The 18,463-nt window shown below is 36.3% G+C and overlaps 1 protein-coding gene across 4 annotated transcripts in view; it reads left to right on the top strand.

Annotated features, from left to right (window-relative positions):
* rock2 (Rho associated coiled-coil containing protein kinase 2) overlaps positions 1 to 18,463 on the top strand; it is a 118,998-nt gene that overhangs the window by 83,091 nt on the left and 17,444 nt on the right. For 3 of the 4 annotated variants that reach the window (XM_008117455.3, XM_008117449.3, XM_008117429.3), the window contains exons 8-26: positions 1,852 to 1,943; positions 3,508 to 3,667; positions 4,141 to 4,228; positions 4,566 to 4,577; positions 5,847 to 5,935; positions 6,599 to 6,647; positions 7,758 to 7,893; positions 8,034 to 8,125; positions 8,292 to 8,538; positions 8,778 to 8,884; positions 9,957 to 10,116; positions 11,232 to 11,392; positions 13,846 to 14,030; positions 14,907 to 14,976; positions 15,487 to 15,590; positions 15,676 to 15,862; positions 16,308 to 16,401; positions 16,491 to 16,585; positions 17,978 to 18,157. In XM_008117455.3, coding sequence (XP_008115662.1) covers positions 1,852 to 1,943; positions 3,508 to 3,667; positions 4,141 to 4,228; positions 4,566 to 4,577; positions 5,847 to 5,935; positions 6,599 to 6,647; positions 7,758 to 7,893; positions 8,034 to 8,125; positions 8,292 to 8,538; positions 8,778 to 8,884; positions 9,957 to 10,116; positions 11,232 to 11,392; positions 13,846 to 14,030; positions 14,907 to 14,976; positions 15,487 to 15,590; positions 15,676 to 15,862; positions 16,308 to 16,401; positions 16,491 to 16,585; positions 17,978 to 18,157 — 2,308 coding nt within the window. The remainder of the gene's footprint in view (positions 1 to 1,851; positions 1,944 to 3,507; positions 3,668 to 4,140; positions 4,229 to 4,565; positions 4,578 to 5,846; positions 5,936 to 6,598; positions 6,648 to 7,757; positions 7,894 to 8,033; positions 8,126 to 8,291; positions 8,539 to 8,777; positions 8,885 to 9,956; positions 10,117 to 11,231; positions 11,393 to 13,845; positions 14,031 to 14,906; positions 14,977 to 15,486; positions 15,591 to 15,675; positions 15,863 to 16,307; positions 16,402 to 16,490; positions 16,586 to 17,977; positions 18,158 to 18,463) is intronic. The other variant, XM_016996534.2, reaches the window with a different exon arrangement.

Here is an 18,463-nt window from a genome sequence, read left to right as displayed (position 1 = left end):
CAGCCTCTGTTTAAAAGCCTCCAAAGAGGTTCTTCCGTGCCTCTGCAATGACAAAGGCCCTTTATTGAGAGTAGGGGGACAGTTGCTTTTAATGCGTGTTTGTAATGCGAGACATCTCTAGAAGCTGCTGTAGTTTTGCTTAGGACAGGGCACAGACATCCCCATCCCCGCAACATATCCTCCAATGCCAAACCAAGCATTTCTGGTTTAGTATGTGTGTTTGATAGGATTTCTGGGGCTGATGCTATCCATGAATGATTCTGCAGGAGGAAAGTTATTCCCCAGACTGTGGCCTGACTGCAACCAAAGCAACTCATTTTCTACCGTGTTGTCCTTGACCTTTCTGGTTAACCATTTTAGTTAAAATGTCACCACAGAATAGCTACATTATTTGTTTAATATTGGGGAAATATGAAAAAAGTGGAAATGAACATAAAACCTCTCCCTATGGATTTGAGCCAATGTAACTGAGGTGATGTTGTCTGCTAAGCAACTATGCAAGCAACTCAAGGAAAGGCATTTTTTATAATTGCATTTACTTTTGTCGCTTCTCATCCTTTTGGGTAAGATCAAGTGTAGTATTAACTTTTGTCTAAGTTCAAGGGTGAAGGAGTGGTGGAAAGGTGGCAAATGAGATGGATTAGGATGCCAGGGTATAGGTTCCATAACTGCATAGATAAACAAAACTGGTGGTAATAGTGACTTATACATTTTTTTTTACTCAGAGTTGCTAGCTGGGGTCATTTTGTAGGCTCCTGACTCAGTCAAGCAAGGGGCTTCCATCCCTTTATTCCACCATTAGAGGCGGAGCTAGGCTGCTAACACCTGTCTTACTCCAGCAAAGGCCCTCTATTGCTTTACTCCATCAAGAAGGCATAGACAGACTGTGTGGCTTCTCAGCCAAGCATGGAGCCTCTGTCCTTTTATTCCACTGAGAGGGACGTGGCTGACTGGCATGTCTTAGTGGAATAAAGGGATGAAGGCCTCTTGCTTGGCTGAGGCAGTAGAGTAAATGGATTGAAAAGGTGAGGAAGGACTTGAGCCGTTAATGGTAAGCCAAACTGCAGGTATCAGCCCTTGGGATATGGACACTGGACTGCATTTTTAATTTCTGCTCTCTTTTCACCTAGTGCATATATCTTACTATGTATGTTAATTGTCTTGTTAAGTAAATTTATTTAAAACAGGCCACTTTTAAACATATACAATTGCCACTGAAAACACTTGAAGTGAAAAGGAGTGATTTATCTGTCTTGTGATATGCTACCTCACCCACACAAGTGTGTTCTTGTGAGAGATTTTAGCAACACACCCAAAAAGCTGTTTTGAAAAGAAATGAGTGTGTCACATTCATAGTTGTTTCATTGTACAATTTTATGGGAAAGTGTACATATGTATGCATGTATGGGTGTTTTTAGAGGCAAATGATACAATTTTTGAAATACTTTAGGAGGGTTTGAACAACTCCTCTATGTTTGGAAGCCAGGTCTTTGGTCACTTATATCCAGATGTTTGTATTGCGGTTTGGCAAACTTTAGGTTCACATTTTTTAAAAGAACATTTTTCCTCTGCATTCCTTTCCTGCATAACCCAATTGGAAATATCTTTTACTCCACACGTGGCAGACCGAGACTTTCAGCTGCTTTATTTTCTGTATATGAAAGCTCTGAGAAATGTTACAATGTATGCAACAGGGGGATTCAAACTAAATTTTAATGAAAAAGCACAACTATATCATATTTATTTAGTGTATAGGCATGCTCAGCACTCGCATAGAATGTAGAAATGCATTAATTGAAAATGGAAAGCTATTGACTACAGTATAAAATTTGATTTAATTGCTTTGTTTAGGGAGGTGCGTCTCGGAAGGAATGGAGTTGAAGAAATTAAATCGCATCTGTTCTTTAAAAATGATCAATGGGATTGGGGTAACATTCGAGACAGTAAGTACTTAAAAAAAACTTTTAAAAATTTACTCATTAAAGATTTGTTTTAGTTTGCATGAATTTTATATGTGCAAGAACTCTTTAAAAATCCAGATAGAAACATGATTTTGTTATTGTATATTTGCATAATGGTCTATTCTAGCTGAGTTATCAGTTTATGAGTCTGCTGTGCACTTTCCTTGCTGAACAAATTTGGTCTTTGGACCATAATAAACATTGATTGATTGATAGCTGAGTTATAGATCAGAGAAGCTACTAAAATAATCCAGTTTATGTATTCTAAAATAATCCAGTTTATGTATTCTAAAATAATCCAGTTTATGTATTCTGTCATGACTCTGTTAGTACTTGTAATTATTGGTTGTAGTTAATGTATTTGTTTATACAGAGGCCAGTGTGATATACTCAAAGATCTTATTTGTGCGCAGGCATGCCCATTGTCTTTAGAGGCAGACACATGTTTTGTGTTGCTTTGGGGTAAACATAAGTTGTTTTGGGGCAGATTTGTGTTCATTCTCAAGCTCTTGGCATAATACTACTAGAGGATTTGGATTGAGGGGGCTTAGTGGCAATAATATGTGGCTGCAAAAATGGTAGAGCCCTTAACCAAATAATCATTTGTAGTCCCTGGAATGTGCTGAGACATCAGAAATTTAAAAAAAATCAGTGACAGCTTTAACAATTGTAGGGAGTAGTGGATTGTTACACTACAGCTAGATCCTTAAAGAAGAGGCTAACAAGCCACCTGCTGCTTCCTTTTTGTGAATAGCATAGTGTACTCTAGATCAGCTTGAAATCACCCATGTGGTTTGAGAGGTGGTTGGACAAAACACCTACCATGTCACGTTTATTCACCCAAATGCTTATTCTTAAAATCCAGCATGAATTCATTGGTTTGACAGAGGCTTTCAGAACAGTTTGAGTTCTGCTTTCATTTGCTGAAAACATTTATGCCGATTGGCGTAAATCAGGATAAAGGATTGGTTGTTCCAAAGCCCATTTAGTCATTTGTTTGGCAAGAGAAATATGAACATTATTGTTCAGATTATTATTTTGGAGCTGTTTCAGCCCTTCCCAGCAGGTAGCATAAGAGTTGTGTATTGCAGCCATCCTACTTTGCCGTTTTGAATTAAGCCCTCTCACATGGATCCTGAGAAATGTGAGCAGAAGGAAGCTTGCAGAAGAGAACTCCTGCTTGCAGCCTTTTGGATGTCTTGAACATCCTCTTCAGATTTTTATTTGTTCCGATTGCTTCTACCCAAAGTTGAGCTATTCCTGCTTCCCACAAGTTCCTCCCCAGCCATGTTCTTCAGAAGCATATGCCTACCCTCTCATTAGATGTTTTGGAATGAGGAAAAACAGTCTCATTTCACTTGCAATTCTCAGGATTTCAGCTTCTTGTTTTGCAAGATCTCTCAATAAGGAGGACCCTGGTATGCTGCAGGACATAGCAAGCACCTTACACAGAGCATTTATTTTTTCAAGGCAAAAAAGAAGATAGTGTACATGTTAATGGGGAGCGCATATTGTTCTAATATAGTTTTCTGTATTTCCAATTTAGCTGCAGCACCAGTTGTCCCTGAGCTGAGTAGTGACATAGATAGCAGCAATTTTGAAGATGTTGAAGATGATAAAGGAGATGTCGAAACTTTTCCCGTCCCTAAAGCCTTCGTTGGAAACCAGTTGCCTTTCATAGGATTTACTTACTTTAGAGACAACCTGTATGTGAGATACCTGTAAACATGTTCATGATCATTACTCTTGCTTCTATTGTCAGGATTGTGTCGGAAATATTATTTCAGTAGTTTTGATTGTACTTTGAAGTTTCCATGCTACTGCCATTATTTTTGACAGAGAGGGGCAGGGAAGAATGCAGTGTTAGAAAAGTTTACTTTCATAGTAAACTATATATTTTGAACCTATATGTAAATGTATTAAAATACATGAAGAAATGAGTGTTTTTTTTTAAAACATTTATCATTTTTATGTGAGTTGGAGAAAGGGTCTGCCTCTTTTCCCTATAACTGAAAGGTTTTTGGGTCAATTACAATGAACAGAAAGAGAACTAGTCCTGAACAAAACTGCTTTCATTCTGAGAGGAGACTAGTGGGGATTAAGACTTGAGAGAATTGATTAAAATGAGTTGATTGGCATAGTTGCTGGAGTTTTTGAGAACTTGAGTTGTTTTCAACAGGTTGCTAAGTGACTTTTCTGAGGTCTCTAGAGAAGCCGAACCCTGCAATAACAATGGAGCAAGGAAAAATGAACTAAGGAAAAATGAGGCAAGTACTCTCTGTTTAATAAGTGCTACATACACATAAGAAATTTGTTATGCATAGTGGGTTCTTGGACCAAGACATATATGTTAGTTTTTCAATAGTTAGAATTAACTGAATAAATCAGGAACAATTTGTGAATAGTCCTATTATAGTGACTGGAGCTGTTGGTCATTATATGGTTATTGTGTTAGAAAGACCAGTGGTTCTTAGAAGCATTTGAAGTAACAGTCTTAAATCTAAAACACCAAGATAGTCAGTCTACTTGGACTATTGAAGACTATAGCTGGAAAGACTTGTTTAAATTAACTGCACTTACCTGATTTTTTGGGTTTTTTTACAGGACAACGAAGAGGTAAGCACATGATCTTAAAACTATGGATGAAGTTGCTCTTTTGCATTTTTAATGGGATGACATTTAAAGAACCCGTTTTAGTAGCTAAATACTAGCAGTCTTGAATATGGGCTTAAAATTTTAAAATACTATGTAGTAGAAGATCATATGTTAAAAATTTCATACACTGGGGTAAAATACTAGAGAAAATGTTAATTTTTGTGATTTGCCATCTATTTTATGCATTCACATTTTTAAAAGTGGTACAAAGTATATCATTTTGATATACTTATCATCCAGATCAAAATGTTTGCAGCATCCCTATTTTGTAGACTACCTGTCTACAAAATAGTATGGAGACTATTTAAGAAGATTTTACAGTATTTGGCAAACTTTCAGTAGTATATTAGTGGAATTTTTTCCAGCTAAAATACAGAACTTGAATGTGCCTATGAAAATCATATTGTATAAAATAATATGGGTTTTCATCTTAAAGTATTTCTCTGTGGGCCATATAACATGCATCTAGATTTGCAAATTTACGTGCAGTAAATCATTAATAGAGCAGTGTGGTATAGTGATTTGAGTTTTGTACTAGGACTCTAAGAGACCAGGATTCAAATATCTTTTTAGCTGTAAAAACGCACTGAGTGACTGTAGACAAGACACACTTTCTACATTTCAGAAGGAGGCAAAGACAAAACCCGTCTGAACAAATTTTGACATGAAAACCCCATGATAGATTTGCCTTAGAGCCACCATAATCTTGGAAATGACTTGAAGGCACAAAACAATGGAAAAATTATCAATGAAACTTAAAACATATGGACATTTGCAACTTCTAAAAAATTGATTTTCAATTGTGCAAAGTTAGCTAAATAGGAGTTTCAGGCATAAATGATTCTGAGCTTTCTGCCTTACTTTGTCTCATACAATTCATAGATACACAATCTACATGTAAAATAATACAATGTGTCACCCTAGATGGTCCCATGGACTACTAGTTGTGGTATCTTAGAAAACACAATAAGATATACGATGTAGAAATAATTTTTGGCTCTACTTGAATGATTGATAGATTTATCTAAGCTAACTTTCCCTGTTGGGCTCATTCCGATAAATAGGTTGAATGGAGGCTCCTTCTTTGGAGGCTTTTAAGCAGAGGCTGGATGGCCACCTGTCCGGGGGTGCTTTGAATGAGATTTTCCTGCTTCTTGCAGGGGGTTGGACTGGATGGCCCGTGAGGTCTCTTTCAACTCTATGATTCTATTATTCTTTCTCTTCTGTTAGTTTGCACAGTTTCAGGAAAAAATAAACAAATTAGAAGATCAGCTTCATAATGAAGTACAGACCAAAGAGGAGCTTGAGCAAAAATGCAGGTAGAATTTTATTTTCTTTCTACTTGAAAAAGTTCTCTAGCAAAAAATATAATGTGGTATCAAATGCACAACCAAATATATTGGTATCTCATGATTCCTAGTATTTCTTGAGCTTAATACCCTTCCTGGAAAAAGGCTTCCTGTGTGGCTCAAGGGAATATCATTTGTGTCCATCTCATACCTGCTCAGGCCATGTGGTTGGTTCTTCCTTCCACATCAACAACCACAAATTTCTCTATTCTGTATTAACTTAACTGTTTTGCTTCTTATCAAATTTAGCAAAGGAAACTAATTTTCAATTAATTATGTTCCAATATATGTTACCTTTGCTGGTTCTTGTTATTTTCCTTTTTTTTAAAGTCTGTCTATACATTTAAGAGTATAAGAATGAGTATTAGAAATAAAGTCCTCATGTTCTCATCCACCCCCTCACCACTTAGCTTAGGTCAGTTTTTTGGCAACTGTTCTATCCAAAAGCTTTGAAACCAATAAGAAATAGCGGGATTTGTTGTTCTTTTTATATAATATAGCATCTGCTAATAAGCTTCATGCATGGATTGTTTTTGTTGTATAGAGGATTTTCCAGTAGAGAAAAGAAGTGACTCTTACGTTTATGCATTATTCCATAATTTTCCTATAATGTTGATTTTACTACTTCCCCAGAACTATTAATAATCGCCTAGAGAAGATAATAAAGGAGTTGGATGAAGAGGTAAACCATTATCTGTTTTTAGCATTTATTCAGTCTCTCTGTCATTTTTAAAAAATCTTCAGTTACAGTATATTGATGAAAGAGTAGCAAACTATGATATACTTTTATAATCAATGTTTGCCTAGCTCACAAGTGAATTTTGAGAGGGGAAATACAGTAGAGCTATGCAGCAATGTTAAGATTCAGCCCATTTTTCAGTTTTGAAAAGGAGCCAGTTTCTTGTTTTGGAAGTTTGAGATTTCATTCTTCCCTGTTGAATTTGATTGGAAACAATAGTCTCATCTGAGTATGTGAAGTTTTAAGAGATTTCAGTCTTATGGGATGCATAGGAAATATATTGACATTTAGACAAAGCATCTGATTTGGGGACACATTATATCCCTTTAAGTCATCTGTGAAGATTTGGGAGTACCCAAGCTAGTTTCAGAGAGTGCATCTATACTTTAAAATGAATTCAGTTTGACCACTTAAACTGGCATGAATGAATGCAATAGATTCCTATGAGTTATAGTTTGGCAAGGAGTTTAGCCTTCTCTGCCAAAGAATGCACCAAACTACCAATCCCAGGGTTCCATAGTATTGAGCCATGGCAGGTAAAGTAGTATCACGTTGTCAATTCTTAAAGGTAGAGCCAGCCAGTGATTTGTTGACTCTTGTTACTTTCTGCACAAACTCTAAATCTAGGTATTTGTGATTCATTCATGGTTCAATGAGATCACCTTATAAATGGAATTCATGGAGAAGGGTATGAGAAAGATTTACATCTCACCCTTCTTGTATTGACTTTCATGTGGCTGAACAATATTGTACATTTTGTCTTCACACCAATGCTCTGAGATGGCTTGTTCGTTTTTTGCAATTCTCATAAAGAGAATTGTGTGACTGCTTTGCTGTTTTGAAATTCTGTGGTTGTCTGCAAATTTGCATGAGCACATCTGTCAAGCGTTATGTAGCATATTTACTGTAGCCATATGAGAAACATTTTTAGCTAACTTGGTGCATTAATTCAATTTGATGTGCTCCCTGTTGTAACTTTAGGAAGATGTCACGGACTTCAGACATTTTCCTTTAAATGAAATATGTCTTCTGTTCTTCAATGTATATGTCTAGGCAACCTCACGAAAAAATCTAGAATCTGCCTTAAGACAATTGGAAAGGGAGAAAGCTCTTCTTCAGCACAAAAATGCAGAATACCAGCGGAAAGCAGAACACGAAGCAGATAAAAAGCGCAATCTGGAAAATGATGGTATACGAACAAAATTATAGATCAGTTTCTTTACAGGGGTGGCAGTAGGGAGAAGAGGAGGCACAGAATTGTTTCTTTGTTTCTTGACCTTTGTAAGAAGTCTACTATGAGTCTGCATTGATTTCTTGTTTCTATTACAGTTAACAGTTTGAAGGACCAGCTAGAAGATTTGAAAAAGAGAAATCACAACTCTCAAATATCAAATGAAAAAATCATTCAGCTACAAAGACAGGCAAGCCATCTGTTTATTTTTCTGAGGAATGATTTAGTATCCCAATTAGAGAAAAATTGTGGTGACACGCTTTGCTGCAGTAATGCCACCTTGGACACACTTTAAAGTTTTTCTTCTTTTGTTGATGTGTATCCATTGGTGTTTTTTTTTTTTTATGGTTCAATAGCTGGATGAAGCCAATGTTCTGCTGCGCACAGAGTCTGATACAGCAGCCAGGCTGAGGAAGAACCAAACTGAAAGTGCAAAGCAGATCCAACAGCTGGAAGCTAATAACCGAGATCTGCAAGATAAAAACTGTGCCCTGGAGAATACTAAGCTTAGGCTTGAGAAGGACTTCCTCAATCTGCAGTCAGTTCTAGAATCAGAAAGAAGAGATCGGAATCACGGGTCAGAGATTATCAGTGATCTACAAGGTATGAAAGATGGGACTTCCAATAGGAAATGTTGCATGGCTGCCTTTTTATTTAGCATAATATTTATAATTGTGTAATTGGTCCCAAAGTTCTATCTGATGTTGCTGTTAGGTTATTTGAACTTCTTTAAGATACCTGGAAGGTACGTACTTTCTTTTTTAAAAATTCACGAAATGTTGTACTTTAATGTGTGTATTAAACAGTTTTTTTTCTGTTTGATTTATCCATCTTTTCCTTAGGCCGCATATCTAGTTTAGAAGAAGAAGTAAAAAATGGAAAGATTGCATTAGCTAAAATGGAGACCGAGAAAAGGCAATTACAGGACATGTTCACAGATCTGGAAAAGGTATGCACCAGTGTTCATGGCTTGAAAACATTGAATTGCCCTGATAGCAGTAATACATAGTAAGGATATAGAGATATAATTTGTGACTGGTGGGTTTCCTTTACATGTATAATGTTGAGTTTCCACTATGTTCTGTTTTACTTATGACTTCTTATGCAAAAACAGATAATAATGGTCAGATAATAGCCACGCTATATATAGTCTATTTGAGAAAACATTATTTCTTGATATACTCTTAATCTGTTATCTATTATATTAATCTCCAGAGTAATTTTGTAATCTTCACCGTCTTCTGCATATACCAATGTTGTGTGGCATATGTTGTGTTCGGTTTTATTTTATACAACCTCACAAGGCTATCTCTTGCAGCTTTTCTCTTTTCCTTCAAGCAACTGCGTGAACTAAGAACATTTTTAGCTAATATCAAATGTAATGTAGCTTTGATGTTCAGGCAGTATATAAAGTCCATACTCAGAGAACTATAATGCAAATAGGAGATGGTAGTTATAGGCATTAATAGTAATTAGGTTACCTGTGGCAGATTAGATCAGGGTTGGCAGTTCTGGCCAGTTCTGACCACCCTTTTAGGCAGACTGCACCCTTTTAAGAACCGTGCTTCCCCTCTACCCAAATTACATAGAAATTGAAACATTAGGATATGGGGACATGGACTGCCATGTGCAAAAATATCAGGGTTGCCATTTCACTCAGTATTGATGCTGTCCAATTTCCAAGCATACTGTGGCTTGTATACTTTACTTGATATATAGACGTGCTCAACTGTCCCATCCTTTTTCCCCTTGAATATCTCCTCCTTTTTACTTTGTGCCCCAATAGACATTTCAGTTGGATGGATATACTGTATCTAAGATTTCTCAGTGACAGCTGTTTTAAGCAGTACATTTAGCATATTAAATGTATGTCATATTTAATCTGTTAAGCAATGAAAAGATTAGAAACCTTGAGTCAGATACCACTTCCACACCTGCAGTACTTATTAGGTGTTCTTTTAACATAATTTATAGCACATAACTGGATGATATGCAAACAATTACACTTTTTCTCTTAACAGGAGAAGAGCAACATGGAAATTGACATGACATACAAGCTCAAAGTCATGCAGCAGAACTTGGAACAAGAAGAGGTTGAACACAAGGCAACAAAAGCCCGGCTAGCAGACAAAAACAAAATCTATAAATCCATTGAGGAAGCCAAATCTGAGGCCATGAAAGGTAGGCATTTAATGCCATGTATCTATAGCTTGCATCCAGTTACTAGACCCAAGGAGAATAGGCTCATTGAATCAAAAGGGGACTTGATAAATCAGCACTTATGTCAATTCCATTGATTTGGCAGGTATACTCTAATTGAGATGATCAACTGTATTGAGTTCTGTAAACTCATTTATACATTACTTGTGTATTTTTTTCTGCAAGTGAGTCAGAGCAGCACTTTAGCTTTACAGTGATAATATAAAATAGTTTAGCCTGCCCAACTAATTTCCTAGTTCGGTGGAGATCGATTTTTTGCATCTCAATAAGATTTTCTGGTCAAGATGGATAGCTGATTGCTAATAAGTTACTAATTAGCTAATACTAATTGTTTTTGTTATTAATATAAATTATTATATTATTATATACATTGGTCTGAGCTAAATCTCTTCCACATCAGAATATTTGAATCATCAGCATCTAGATTTGGATTGAGGATATTAAAACATTGGTAAGATTTCCTATAAATAACAGAATTTGTCTCTGAATCCTTCTAAAATTTTGTCCCCACAGTTAAAAAGAATGGATGACTGTATATTGTTAGTTCCAAGAGAAGCCGAATGATGCATTATAATATTTTAAAACACTCGAGGGAAGGTGTTTGTGTTCTAGTTTGGGTTCTTCTCAGATCAGTGACAGTATTAATTGTTCATGATCTTACAGATGTTCCCAGACACATAGTCAAAGACAATGGCCACCTAAAAGTTTAGGGCACCCATGCATCAAACAAACATCCTTACTTGACAAAGTATTGGAAGTATGTGCAGCTAGCAAATCAAACCTCTCTTCGAGTACAAAGCTGACAGTGAGTTTGAAAGAGAGGAGCTTTCCTTATATAATGTATCTTAAATAATTGTTTGCTTCAAGCTTCACAAATTTCAAAAGCATTTGACAAATCAGAACTTCAAAGCCTTTTCTGCCCAATTAAAGAGGATTCCAGTTATGCAGGTTCTTTATTAATAACTGTTTTCAGGTTAAGCCATAAAATATAATGTTTTACTTCCCAGCAGTTCTTTGTGCCAAGATATTATTCTTAAAAATGATGAGTACTGATTTTTTTTATCCCACCCTCCCAGAAATGGAGAAGAAGCTTTCAGAGGAGAGAGTTTCCAAACAAAAAGTGGAAAACTGCTTGTTGGAAGTTGAAAAGCGATGTTCGATGTTGGACTGTGATCTGAAACAATCGCAGCAGAAAATAAATGAACTTCTTAAGCAGAAAGATAAACTAAACGAGGATGTAAGTAATAGGATTCTTTCAATATTTTTAGAGCTTAGTCCTGGTTACATCTATGTAGCATCATTTTGGTAAGATAAAATAATTTTCTGCTGATGTTTTCTTTTTTCTTCCATATAATTTTTGTTGGAAGCTTTTTTTCTTGAAAGAACAAGTAAAAGTAAAACGAATTAGCTGCACAGGTTAATTATATCTAGAAAACTGTTTTGTGCATGTACTTTGGATCCTAGCCATTATTTCTGAATCTGCACTCTTATATTCTGTGTAAGTTGTTTAGAATGTGAACTATTAAATGCAAGACAAGGCAAAACAGTATTTGTTTGTCAGTGTATTTAAATATTCCCACAGCCATAATGGAAATTAGTTCGAAAACTGGCTGTATGTTTACAATTAGCAGAATGGATATATGTGTGCATATATAGCTCAAAAGCTGTACAAAATATTAGTGCCTGCCTGGAAAATTGCCCATTCTCAGGATGGTCAGGAGGAGCAATCCACTACAACTGGATTTCTTTCACCCTTGCACTCCAACCAGAATGGCAGGATCCAAGATTTTTTTTTCAGTTGAGCCATCTGGTGCTCTGGCATTCACCAGTGAAGCAAAAGAAGTTAAAGGAAATGAACCATACTTGAAATAGCAAAACATGTATTATTTATTAAACCTACTTATTAATTAATTGATTAAAATGTTTATATATGAAATTTTATTTTTAAAAAGCTTTTTATCTTTTGGATAACAGAATATGTACAAATAAACAGTGAGATAGTAACACAATACAGATCTTAATACACATCTTAATAAAAAAAATATGGAACTGAATGCTATACAACAGAACAAATTAGAATCATAGAATCATACAATAGTAGAGTTGGAGGAGACCTCATGGGTCATCCAGTCCAACCCCCTGCCAAGAAGCAGGAAATCGCATTCAAAGCACCCCCGACAGATGGCCATCCATCCTCTGCTTAAAAGCCTCCAAAGAAGGAGCCTCCACAACAGTCCGGGGGAGAGAGTTCCACTGCCGAACAGCCCTCACACTGAGGAAATTCTGTGGTGGAATCTCCTTTCCTGTAGTTTGGTGGAACTACAAACTACAGGAATCTCCTTACCTGTAGTAGGAATCTCCTTGTTGAATCTCCTTTCCTGTAGTTTGAAGCCATTGTTCCGCGTCCTAGTCTGCAGGGCAGCAAGCTTGCTTCCTTCTCCCTATGACTTCCCTTCACGTATTTGATTTAGATTTAGACCTGATGCTGCATCTATGGCATACTTACTTTGGTGTAAGCCCCATTGAACATAATGGTGCTTTGTTCTGAGTAAATGTGCATAGGATTGAGCTGTAAAGTCTATGTTCTAAACACACTATTGCAAAAGGTTCTAGAGGTCAGTGAGTCTTTCAAATAAAGTTATTATGCCAGGATCAAGTGGCATTAATCCCTGCTGAAAGCAGTTCTGTGATTGGAACCTGAAGGAACAATTATCTTATTATTGCTAATGATTAGATAGTATGCTTTATCCTGAAACTGAATTTTTGGTCCATGAACAAATATTAAACAAGTTGTAACTGTTTAAGGTTGCTACTTATACTTATGTGAGACCTCGGTACTCACATACCACCAACAATGGCTTGGAAATAGTAAAACAAAATTCCAAAAAGCCAGCTTTGTCCCATTTTATGTATAGGAGGTCATTTTACTATGCCATTATATGTAATGGGACTTACATCCATACATTTTAATATCCACAAGGAGTCCTGTAACCAGGCAGGCTTTTAAAGAATGAGATTTTTAAGATCAAGTTAGGGGATGCTGTGGTGTTAGGTTTTTAATCAATTTTAAGAGTTGTAACTGTTTATTTTTTAATACTGTTAATATTTAAGTCTAGTTTAATGTTTGTATAGTTTTAGGTTTAGATGGTACTGGTTTTACTGTGAGCTGCTATGAGTCTCTTTTTGTAGAGAGAAAATGTGAGATGCAAATCAAAATAATAATAACCAAAGCTTGGTAGATGTCAAGAGCCCACTGTACCAAAGTGGAGACTTTGTGGTGTTTAGATGTTTAAGTACAAGTAGCATTATCTCTTACTGCTAGCTATGTTGGCTACAGATTATGAAATTTGACCTTTTGGACATTTTCCTGCAAGTAAACAGATTACTAGCCAACAAAGAAACATCCTTAGATTACTGAAAGCTTTGTCAAACATTGAATTTGGTGTTCCTTGTTTTATGTCCTTCCTACTCAGCCATGGAAACCCATTCGGTGACCTTGTCAAAGTCATGCTCTCTCAGCCACAGAGGAAGGCAAAGGCAGATCGTCTCCAAACAAATCTTACCAAGACAATCCTGTGATAGGTTCACCTTAGGGTCGCCGTTACATTTGAAACAACCTGAAGGCACATCATAACAACTATATACACATGTAATTTTTTTGTGTACTAAACAAATCAATTTATCTTCTAGGTTGAAAACTTGACATTGAAAATAGAACAGGAAACACAAAAACGTAGCCTCACACAAAACGACCTTAAGATGCAAACCCAGCATGTCAATGCATTGAAAATGACAGAGAAGCAGCTCAAACAGGAGAATAACCATCTTTTGGAAATCAAATTGAGTTTGGAAAAGCAAAATAATGAACTTCGCAAGTAAGTCAGTTTAACAAGAGGAACATTGATAATTACATTTTTTGTATTGCATTGAAGCAGTGATGACTCTCAACTGACATCCATAACATAAGACTTGCTAATGTGGTGTCAGACAGGATAGAGTTGGTCCTATAACAGATAATGGATTAATAAAGAACTGGAGGCATAGCAAGTAGTTGATTTTGTTGTATTTGCGCCATCCCTCCAACATTTTTTAAAAATCAGAATTTGCAGTGGAATCCAAAACTTTTCCATTTCATTTCTTCCCTGATCCAATGAACTACAGCATCTTAATTGCTTTAAAATGCAATTCAGTGCTGTATCTGTCAAATGTCAAATCTACTTTCAGAAACTGACAAGTGGCTTTGATTACATGTTAAATAAGCATTTTTCACAAGGGGGAGCCTATTTCTGTGACAAGAGTCTTAAGAGACATTACAGAATAAAAGAACCAGTGGAAGATTGGGGAAATCTAATTTAGGAATCTAATTAATAACACTATGTAGCACAGTTTTTGTTCCTGGATTATAAATATCATTTCCTAATTGGTTCTATCATAAAAACGTGGAACAAAGTTTATTAAACATCAAAACTTTGTTCTTGTGGGACATCCTGCAGCATATTTTTGCTATAGTTTTTCAATGAATATCTCATTTAGTTTCAACCAATTCAACATAGTTTGTGGCAGCCACAAAAACTGAGTTTCTGGAGTATAACAACTACTTCCAAAGTAAGTACCGCACAATTAAATAACACTTTTGAAACAGGAACAGATTTTTTTTTCAAATTTTGTTACATAGTCTAACAAAATCTGTTAAGTAGTACTTGTCAAAGACATGTACTTTAAAATGTGCTTATATCTTATTTTCCTAATAGAGAACGTCAGGATGCTGACGGCCAGATGAAAGAACTTCAAGACCAACTTGAGGCAGAACAGTATTTTTCAGTACGTATTGGATGGCATCTTTTTATGTCTCTTAAGCATAGAGCCCAATATGTTTTGTGATTGTATCATTGCAGCGAATACCAATTTTCCCCATGATTAATTACTAGTCTTACAGTGGTGTGTGTGGCTTTCCAATAGCATGCCTTTGCCAGTTTATGTCATTCTAAATATTAATTACAATAAGAGCATTGACATTGTGTAACTTCCCTGGTTTCAAAATGAAAATTTCCCAGTTTTGAACCCCAAGAACTGGGAATGAATGATGATTTACTGCAAGTGACTATCCTGACATTCATATATGAGAGATCTGTTAACTAAAATACAATTTGGTTGAATGGAAACTTCTGGTTCAGTACAATATTTTAGAACCCTGACTTTTATAATATCAGAAAGCTTGTGTTTGATGTGAGCACCTTTCTCAAACTCTATGAAGTTTCCACATTTTGAAGTGAAAGCACAACAATCTTCCTACAACAGATACATAAATTTTCCTTCATAAAAACATTTCAGACGCTGTATAAAACCCAAGTTCGGGAACTTAAGGAAGAATGTGAAGAAAAGACCAAACATTGTAAAGAAATGCAGCAGAAGATACAAGAATTGCAAGACGAGAGGTTAAACTTTGCTGGTTGGCTGTTTATAAATTTGGGGACCTTGCAGTTCCTTCAACTGTGCCACTCACTTCTCTTTGTCTTGCAGGGATTCTTTGGCAGCCCAACTTGAAATTACCTTAACCAAAGCAGATTCGGAACAGCTTGCTCGTTCTATTGCTGAGGAGCAATATTCGGATTTGGAAAAAGAAAAGATCATGAAAGAGCTGGAGATTAAAGAAATGATGGCCAGGCACAAACAAGAGCTTTCTGAAAAAGATGCCACCATAGGATCAGTAAGTAATTCTCAGGAAGCTGCTGGCGTGGTTTCTGTCGGCAGACTTTCTTTATGAGAGTTAACTCACAATGCAGATACCCTCAGCAGTTAATTCTAATGAATTTTATAGTAGCAACAAACATTCTGCTCTGAACTTAATCTGTGATTTTTCTATCTTGTCATTTAGTCATACCCTTAAACCTCATTACTTAACTGTGGCTATTTTTTTCTGAAACATTCTCCTTCAGAAACATTTTTTATTTAATACTAAGGTCCCTTTGTTCCATCTTTCTCACAATCCTGTCCTTACACCTCCCACTCAGTCTTTTTCATGACTTCTTTTAGTAGCAGCATTTCTCTCCCCGCTTTTCCCGGTGGCAGCATCAGCTCTCACTTGACAAGTCAGTTGACTAGTTTTTTAAGCCTATGAATAACACCTCCTTCTTTTAATTTCTGTGATCTAGTTGGAAGAAGCAAATAGGACTTTAACAAGTGATGTGGCAAATCTGGCAAATGAAAAAGAAGAGCTCAATAATAAACTTAAAGAAGTCCAAGAAAGTGAGTGTTCTCTTTTTTTAAAAAATGGCTTTCCTTTGATCAGTGATTGATTTTAAGGTTAACTTAACTGGCACTATTTGTTTTTCCAGGAATTGTTCGTATTAATGAGGATGAAAATGATATAGATCTGCTTAAGACTCAGTATGAGAAACAGTTGGCTTATGAAAGAACCATGAAGACCCAGGTAAATTACAGATGAGCAATGTGACAAAGAAGGGGGAAATGGTTATCACTGCCAAATTAAATATTCCAGGTGTGATGGGTCCAAGTAGTCAGAGGACTATACCAGATAAGGGCAGCTTGAAAACGTGTTACAAGGCAGTCCAAGACAAAGCATGATGAGAGACTGAAGAAACAGGAGTCGAGGAATCAAGGAGCTACAGCCAAGTTGAGATGTTGTTCCCAGCAGTCTTTCTCATCCACACCTGAAGTTTTTATGCCTGTGCTCCCATTACTTCAATTGCAGTCATTTAAGAAGGGGTCTTCCTTATGAAGAGAACGTTGTTCACAAAAAGGGCCCTCATTGTTTCGAGTGTTTCAAATGCTCCTTTGAACAACCACTAGTTTTTCCCCATAATTTAAGTTTCCTCTGATCTCTTGAACCGGGAGGTAACTCTTTCCCTGACTCAGGGCAGATGTTCACTCCTTCAGTCAGAGCCTCCCTCTAGCCTTACTTTCAAGAGCCCAAAATCAGTAAGGGATATTCTGTGTTTTTTCCATCTGTCATAAAGTTGGGGAAGGCCTCGAAAAAAACTGGAAAAATTGGGGAAAGAAATTTTAAAAAACCACTTTTTTCCAGGCCTTCCCATCTCTAATCTGTCACAGAATGGTTTAGTTCATATTCAGAGAAAATTCAGAGAAATCGGCATTAATATAACAGAAGTCTTGTAAATATCCACAGCTTTATTCTTCAATATAGAACGAGTGGGTATGACTTGTGACCCACAAAGTATACTAAGCATTGTAACTTTTTAATCAGCAATAAGGTATTGCCTTTGTTAGATAGGAAACAGTTCCCTATATAGGAAATGATCTCTTTTGTCATTTGCAAGAAAGAAGCAACAAAGATATGCTAAAAACTACATGTCTCTCTATTAGAACACAATATGATCCTCACCATAGCAAACTTAATATATTTTGGATATGTTGAGACTATGATATATGAAATTTCAAATTTTCTACCCATTTTCACACAAAATACTATAAAACTGTATCTGAGTATGGAACCATGGCAGTTAGCCCTTTTATAAATTATAACAATTTCTTAATGTCCTATCGTTTTTGTTGTTGCTTACTTTCCTAATCTGTCCAAAGCCTCATTCGATAAATGAAATTCTGTTTTGTTTTCCTAATAAGAACTATGAGCAAACAAATATATGTTCACATTCATTTTAAATCCTTCTTTGATACACTAGATAATGACTACATACAACCTTAGCCCAAAATCTATTAAGTATTGATTAGGTAGAAAAACCTTGGAAGATAATGTCTGAGTGAAGATTAAAATGATCATTTCTGATTCTGTAATCCTAATGCTGTTGCTTTTTCTGATGTGCTCCTATTCCCATCCAACCAGGCTGTAAACAAGCTGGCTGAAGTCATGAATCGCAAGAACCCAATCCAACGAGGAGCTGACACTGATGTCAGAAGGAAAGAAAAAGAGAATCGTAAACTGCACATGGAACTCAAGTCTGAACGTGAAAAGTTAACTCAGATGATGATCAAATATCAGAGGGAGATCAATGAAATGCAAGCGGTAAGTACCTAAATGTAAACATAAAGCATTCTAAAACTTCTGCTAGGCTTACTGTAGTGCGGGGAGATGGGCGAAGGCTCCCATGTAGTATTTCAGACACTCCCAAACTTAGTGGTCCTTTGATTATTTGAAACGAATTTTCATTACTAAAACCATTACAGTAGTTTCTCCTTAATTGGATGCCCTTTAGATGTTGGACCACAACGCTCATTCCTTTCTGTCAGTGTTTAGATGCTTTCCAAGCCATCTGAGTGAACCAGATCAGGAGAGATGGCACTAGAGTGTTTGCATTGCCATCTGTCTCCT

The sequence above is a fragment of the Anolis carolinensis genome, chromosome 1, assembly GCF_035594765.1.
Source record: "Anolis carolinensis isolate JA03-04 chromosome 1, rAnoCar3.1.pri, whole genome shotgun sequence".
NCBI lineage: Eukaryota > Metazoa > Chordata > Lepidosauria > Squamata > Dactyloidae > Anolis > Anolis carolinensis.
This window is presented reverse-complemented; position numbering and strand designations above follow the sequence as displayed.